This window comes from Arachis ipaensis, chromosome B6 (genome assembly GCF_059453495.1).
Source record: "Arachis ipaensis isolate K30076 ecotype BB chromosome B6, ASM5945349v1, whole genome shotgun sequence".
In the NCBI taxonomy this organism is placed as follows: Eukaryota; Viridiplantae; Streptophyta; class Magnoliopsida; order Fabales; family Fabaceae; genus Arachis; species Arachis ipaensis.
The window spans coordinates 94024846-94032371 of NC_142441.1; the positions used below are offsets into that span (position 1 = coordinate 94024846).

The following is a 7526-nucleotide window of genomic DNA, read 5'->3' on the forward strand; positions in this document are numbered from 1 at the left end:
CTTTATGCTATTTACTTTCATGCTAAACTCCCCTTCCCATTTAAGATTCTGCAATTTACTTTCCGCTATTTACATTCAGCTCTTTATTTCCAGCATTTACGTTTCTGCTATTTACTTTCCCGCCATTTAATTTTCTGCAAATCACAAATCCAATTCTGCTTAGTTCAACTAGAACATTCTTCTAATTAAAGTTGCTTGACCAATCAATCCCTGTGGGATTGGACCTCACTCTATTGTGAATTTTTACTTGATGACAATTCGGTATACTTGCCGAAGGAAAATTGTTGAGAGACAAGTTTCCGTGCATCAAGTTTATGGTGCCGTTGTCGGGGATTGATTTTGTATCAACAATGATTAAATTGGAGGATAACTAGATTGAGCATTTTTCTTTTGTTTGATTTAAAGTTTTGTGTGAGTAATTTACTTTGAGTTTTAGTTATTTTCTCCTCTTTCCCCTACTTTTTTATGTTGTTTACAATTCAGTCCACTAACCTACTAACTGTTTGATATACTGCATCACTCACAATAACATCAATTCTAATAGAAACACTTTCTGTATCTATTTCCTTGCTTGTGTCTTGTTGGTTGTATGACAGAGAGAAGAAGCGGGGCTTCAACTTCCTTTGATTCTGAACCTGAGAGGACCTTCCTTAGATTAAGGAGGGAAGCAAGAGGAAAGAGAGTAGTTGGTGCTGAGGAAGAGGAGGATTATTTTGAACCAAACATGGATGAAAATATGGAGAACCATCATGAAGAAGAGGCTCACAACCATGGCAGAGAAGGTCTAGCAAATCATGCTGGGCAGGAGAGAAGAGTTTTAGGCTCTTATATCAACCCAAACCCAGAAAACTGTGCGAGTAGCATTCAAAAGCCAACCATACATGCCAACAACTTTGAACTAAAGCCACAGCTCATCACCCTTGTTCAGAACAACTGTTCGTTTATAGAAGGTCTCCAAGAAGACCCCAACCAACATTTAACCACCTTCCTGAGGATATGTGATACTGTGAAGTCTAACGGTGTTCATCCTAACACCTATAGACTACTTTTATTTCCCTTCTCACTCAAGGACAAGGCATCCAAATGGTTAGAGTCTTTCCCGAAGGAGAGCTTAACAACCTGGGAAGATGTGGTGAACAAATTTTTGGCAAGATTCTATCCTCCTCAAAAAATCAACAGGTTGAGAGCTGAAGTTCAAACTTTTAGACAACAAGATGGTGAGACTCTATATGAAGCATGGGAGAGGTTTGAGGACCTTACAAGAAGGTGCCCACCAGATATGTTCAATAAATGGGTGTAGTTGCACATTTTCTATGAAGGTCTTTCTTATGAATCGAAGAAGGCAGTAGACCACTCATCCGGGGGATCTCTGAACAAGAAGAAGACCATTGAAGAAGCCATAGATGTCATTGAGACTGTAGCTTAGAATGACTACTTCTATGCTTCTGAAAGAGGCAACACTAGAAGAGTGATAGAGCTGAACAATATGGATGCACTGCTGGCCCAAAACAAGCTTATCACCAAGCAGCTGGCTGATCTTACCAAGAAGATGGAGAGAAACCAAGTAGCAGCAATCACCACCTCATCAACAACCCAATAGGGGGTGAATGCAGAGCCAGAAGGTGAGCATGAACAAGCCAACTACATTGGAAACTCACCCAGGCAGACCCATGATCCATACTCTAAGACCTACAACCCTGGTTGGAGGAACCACCCAAACTTTGGATGGTGAAATCAACAAGACCAAGACCAAGATCAGAGACGCCACAACCCCAACAACAATGCAGCCCACCAACATTCCACGCAAAGATCATATCAACACCCACCTAACAACACACCTCAACATCCATACCAAAGCCAAAATGGCCTTTCTCATCCCTCCAACCTCAACTCACCATCATCTGAAGATAGACTCTCAAGGATTGAGACTATACTTGAAGGCATATGCAAAGAGATTCAAGATAACAAGGTGTTCAAAGAGGAGGTGCGAGCCAGTATCAAGAACCAGGGAGACACCATCAAGAGGCTGAAATTTCAAGTGGGATACCTCTCCGAGCATATTCCCAAACCTACAGACAGCTTCCCAAGTGACACAGAGAAAAACCCAAGAGGTGAAGCAAAGAAAGTAAGATGGGAAGATTGCAAGATGGTTACTATAAGTGATAAGGAGACTGAGGAAGAGCTGAACAACCCATTAGAACAACCTGAAGATACTTCAGTAGGAAAGCAGGGGGAGAATCATCAAGAAACCACAATTACACAGAAGGAGCTGACATAGAAGGAGCTGCTGAGACTCTATGCACCCTTTCCCCAATTACTAAATGGCTGTGTAGAGAAGAGAATATACTCAAGGTTTCTTGACATATTTGCATCTCTCCATGTAAAACATACCATTCATCAATACCCTCCAACAAATGCCCTCATACATTAAGTATATGAAGGAGCTGCTGACCAGGAAAAGCTCACTCAAAGAAGGACAAACAATAGTGATGAATAAGGAGTGCAGTGCTCTCATTCAACCAGAGCTGCCGACAAAGAGGAAGGACCCCGGGAGTTTCACATCCCCTGTGCCATAGGAGAAACAATGTTTGATAAAGGACTTTGCGATCTGGGAGCAAGCCTCAACTTAATGCCTTTATCCATTATGAAGAGGCTATAGATCAATGAGATAATACCCACAGATGTAGTTATCAGGCTGGCTGACAAAACTCAAAAACAAGCAATAGGAGTGGTTGAAAATGTGCTGGTGAAGGTTGGAAAATACTTCCTTCCCACAGACTTTGTCATCTTGGACATGGAAGAGAGTCACCTCCACCCAATCATATTGGGAAGACCATTCCTAGCTACAGCCAGAGCACCTATAGATGTGGAGCAAGGGGAGCTAATTTTGAGGATCAATGACGAACAACTCACCTTCAATGTTTTCAAACCTTCACAAGAAACAGATCAAGAGAACAAAGAATCAAGCAAGAATCACAGTGAGATACTGAACGAAGAAACAAGCACTGAAGCACAACCAGCACATCTGGGAATCCCCTTAGTTGATGAACAAGGGAATCAGTAGCTGTCACAGCTCAAGGAAAATCAGGAGAAACCTAAACCACCAGAGTTATATGAGACCAGCAACAAAATCTCCTTGGAAGAGGAGGTCACAAAGAGCAAGGCAACATCAAAAGGAACAAAGAAGAAGGTACCAAATAGGTGGAGGAACAAGAAGATCCCTACAGAGGACTTCTCTCCAGGGGATAAAGTAATCTCAGCTTACTTCCCAGCCATTCCCCCCGATCTCCCCACCATCCCATCTCAGCTACCTAAAGTCTTTACCATCAACAGAGTTCTCTCCCTAGAACATGTGGAGATCCTTGATGAAGCCAATGGAGATAGATTTACTGCAAGGAGGGAGGACTTGAAGCACTACCAACCACCCTGATAAAGGCAGAACGTCAAGCTAGTGACGCTAAAGAAGCGCTTCATGGGAGGCAACCCATGTTTTACATGCTTTTAAAAATAGTTAATAATGCGTTCATGAATCTCAAATCAACTTGATATGCACTTGAATGAATCCTTGTGTGCAACATATAGTGAGAAACAGGTTTGGTGTTCAAGGCACACTAAGAGAACATAAATGTAACCCACATCATGTCACTCTTAGGGGCCTTGAACAAATCTTTTACACCACATGGCACTAAACTAAGTTTGGTGTTGCCAATGTTGCATACATGGATGTTGAGTTAGTCAGTTGGTTTGCACTCATGAATAGCACTTAGTTAGTTAAAAACAAAAACTTTAAAAAGTGGTTAGCCTTTTCATGTTGCCGCCACTTACTACAAGTGTGTTTTTAATCACATTTCTTTTATTTTGTAGGAGCATTGATGGGGCAATTGAAGGGTTCGGATAACACAAAAGGAAGATACTACACACGTGTCTTCAAGGGGATTGCATTGGGAATGGTTGCCATGCAACATTTGAAGAAGATCAAGCTTGGAAACTGAACCAACCCCATCATAAAGTTGGTGATCCTTGTGCTCACCCATGCTAAACCCCATCTGTCCATCACACAACCACCCCATCAATCCACACCTTTCATTCACTCATCACTTCCGTATATAAGTGAGTCCTAGTCCGTACTTCCCTTCACATTCCAATTCCCATTCCTCACACTTCACACCTTCGGCATCCAAATCCTTTCATCACACCTTGTCCTAACCAACCGAATTCCTCATCTATCCGTACCTTCCACCCTCTTCACACATCAACTCAGACTCATGGCATCATCAAGCTCCAAGAGGCAAAAGAGGAAAGAACCGGTGGAGAGCACCCCTTTCGATGAGAGGGGTTTCAAAACTGCATTTCATGAACTCGAATTTGAACGGATGATGAGAGAACTTTTGCGTGGTCTAGAAATTTACGGATAAATCCTCTTTGCAAGTATAGTGTCTAAACCTTCAAAAGTCCTTTCATACAAACGTTTTGGTTGTCACAAGTAACAAACTCTTTTAAAATTGATAACCGAGTATTTAAACCTCGGGTCGTCTTCTCAAGGAATTGCAGGAAAGTATGTTCTTATTATTGGTTATGCAAAGGTATGTTTTGGGGTTTTTGGATCAAGGTAAAAAGTTAGAAAAGCAATGGCAGAGGGAATAAAATAACAATAAACATAAACTCTTGGCAAGGTATTAGAAATTAGAAGTCCAGACCAAGTTATCCTTATCAATGATAATAAAAATTGAATCTTAATTCCACTTAGTCAACCTTTACTAAAGTAAAGGAAAGTCAAGGGATTAATTAGTTTGATCTTCGAATCCTATTTATTTCCTAAGAAAAGATTGGGATTATTGAAGTTCAATTCAATTGGCAAGATAACAATTATCAATTATGCTGTTGAATTGGATAACTCCTGAGTTACTGATTTCTTAACCAAAACCAAGAATGTAAAAAGCTAAATATAAATCACAAATCTGAAAATACCTCAATTGCATTAATAAAGAAAATCATAACATGAAAGCCATAAGCCAATTATTCAAAAGATAAATATCAATTAAAGTACTAAGGTGAATAAAAATAGAAACCAATTTAAACAGAAAAAAACATTTAACCTTGGGATCGAGAGTCACTCTTAAAACTAAGAGAAGTCTTAAATCCTAATCCTAAGAGAGATGAGAGAACCTCTCTCTCTAAAAACTACATCTACTCCTAAAATTGTGAATATGAGAGCTTTCTCATGAATGGATACAATCCCCCACTTTATAGCCTCTAATCTGTGTTTTCTGGGCCGCGAACTGGGTCGAAAACAGCCCGGAAATCACTGGAGAAGAATTCAAATACGCTGATTTCCGTCACTGCGACACGGCCGCATGGAGCACGCGGTCGCATCGCCTAGCTTCAGGGTAACTATAGCATATTATATATCAAATCGAAGTCCCGGACGTTAGCTTTCCAACGCAACTGGAACCGCGTTGTTTGGATTTCTGTAGCTAAAGTTATAGCCGTTTGAGTGCAGAGTGGTCAGGCTGGACAGCTTAGCAATTTCTCCAACTTCTTGTATTCTTTCCACTTTTGCATGCTTCTTTTCCATCCTCTGAGCCATTCCTGCCCTGTAATTCTGAAAGCACTTAACACACATATCAAAGCATCTAATGGTAATAAGAGAGGATTAATATTAGCAAAGCTAAGTCCAAAGAAGCATGTTTTCAATCAAAGCACATAATTAGGAAGGCAAATGTAAACTCATGCAAATAGTATGAATAAGTGGGTAAAGAGTAGATAAAAACAACTCAATTGAACATAAGATAAACCATAAAATAGTGGTTTATCAACGGATAAAGCTCAAGAAGATACTGCCTGAGTTAACATTCCAAATTGACGAGGATGAGTGCCCACAAATTCGAGAGAAGATTGAACAAAGGGGTTGGCGAAGGCCTACGAACCTAGAGGGGAAGATAAATGCAAACCTCATCAAAGAGTTCTATGCAAATGTGGCCAGAGAAGACAAAACCAAGGCCCCCACCTTCAAAAGTTACGTAAGAGGGAGAGAGGTGGACTTCAGCCCCAATGCTATAACAAGGACTCTTCAGTTGAAATCACCACATTTTGATGAGCTTGGTTATCAAGCAAGAGTAAGTAAGAGCCCTGACAATGATGAACTCGAACAAATTGTGAATGACATATGTGTTATAGGAGCTGACTGGGAAAGGTATGCGGATAAGAGACCCAGGTTCATCAAGAGAGGAGACCTCAGCCCTGAAGCCAAGGGATGGTTTGAACTCGTGAGGAGATCTATCCTCCCAGCAGTGAACAATTCCGAGGTCAACGTCACTCGAGCTACTATGGTACATTGCGTAGTACAAGGTGGAGATATTAATGTGCACGAACTTATAGCTGAGGGAATTCAAGAGTCAGCTGAGAAGATTGATTCGGGTGCCAGGCTTTGGTACCCCAGCACCATCTTCAGACTGTGCACGAAGGCCAAGGTTGTCTTCGAGGATAGTAACCCAGATTGGTTAAATCCTGGGAGGCTAATTATGTTTCAGCGTCTAACTCATGTGACACCAGCCCAACAACAAAGAAGACCTCACATAGGAAAGCCAAAACCAAAAGGAGGATCTCACCAAGAAGAGTCTCATCAGGAAGAACACCAACAAAGAGAATGTTATGACCCAACCAACATAAACCTGAATCACATTCATGGAGCCATTGAGGAGCTAGCAAGGAGTTATATGGAGGGACAAGAACAACAACTGTACATTCAAGCTAAAAGGATGGATCATCAAGAAGAGCTCCTTTCTAATTGGATGAATCAACAAGGAGAATGGCAAAAACAGCAAATGGAACACTATTCCCAGCTTACCCAAGCCATAAATCAAGTGACTGAAAGACAAGAGAGACAAGACAAGCGCCTTCAAGAACTCAATCAACGACAACTAGCTCAGGCGAAGGCATTCAATGAGTTCAGTGTACTGAATGAAGGACGGCAACTACATAGGGAGGAGTTCTACATAAACACTCAAGCCAAGTTGAACTATATGTCTAGTCATATGCATAATCTGCACTCTGCAATCCCCAGGTATGATGAAGTCCAAAAAGAGCTAACAGAACAAGAGGAAGGGAAGGTGAAACACCAGAAGGAAACACTGAAGAAGAAGATGGAAGACGCTGGCTTCTGGAAGAAGTTGATTGGAAAAAGCAAGGGAAGTGGGAGTGCAAGCACTCAAGAAAAACACAAAGAGGACAAACAAGAAGGAGAGCAGGAGCACCCCCAAGAGTAAAAGGTGGTGGAGTTCCCTCATTGTCCCATCTTTTTCAAGTTTTTAAATAAGGAAAATCATGTATGAAATAGAACATGCTTCCATGGTAGTTTAGGATTTTCAATTCTGTGTTTAGTATTCTCCTTGCTTAGGTCTATGATTACTATTCAAATTGCCTGTTTTCAATTCCATCTTGCTTATTGTGTTGCTTGTCTCCTTTTGAATCAAATAAAAAGAGATGTTATGAAAGACCAGAGTAGAGTTCAAGTTGTGGAGTAAGTT

At 41.0% G+C, this 7526-nt stretch overlaps 1 protein-coding gene and 1 non-coding gene across 2 annotated transcripts; one reads left to right on the plus strand and one right to left on the minus strand.

Moving 5' to 3' along the window:
- Positions 1 to 1177: 1177 nt before the first annotated feature.
- LOC148561826 (small nucleolar RNA R71) lies at positions 1178 to 1284 on the minus strand. Its single transcript, XR_015886956.1, has one exon. It is a non-coding gene; the product is annotated as a small nucleolar RNA R71 (small nucleolar RNA).
- A 2981-nt stretch (positions 1285 to 4265) lies between these two features.
- Positions 4266 to 7265, plus strand: LOC148561827 (uncharacterized). Its single transcript, XM_088489968.1, has 2 exons — positions 4266 to 4368; positions 5815 to 7265. Exons 1-2 carry the CDS (start codon positions 4266 to 4268, stop codon positions 7263 to 7265), a joined length of 1554 nt encoding a protein of 517 aa, XP_088346094.1.
- Positions 7266 to 7526: the final 261 nt, after the last annotated feature.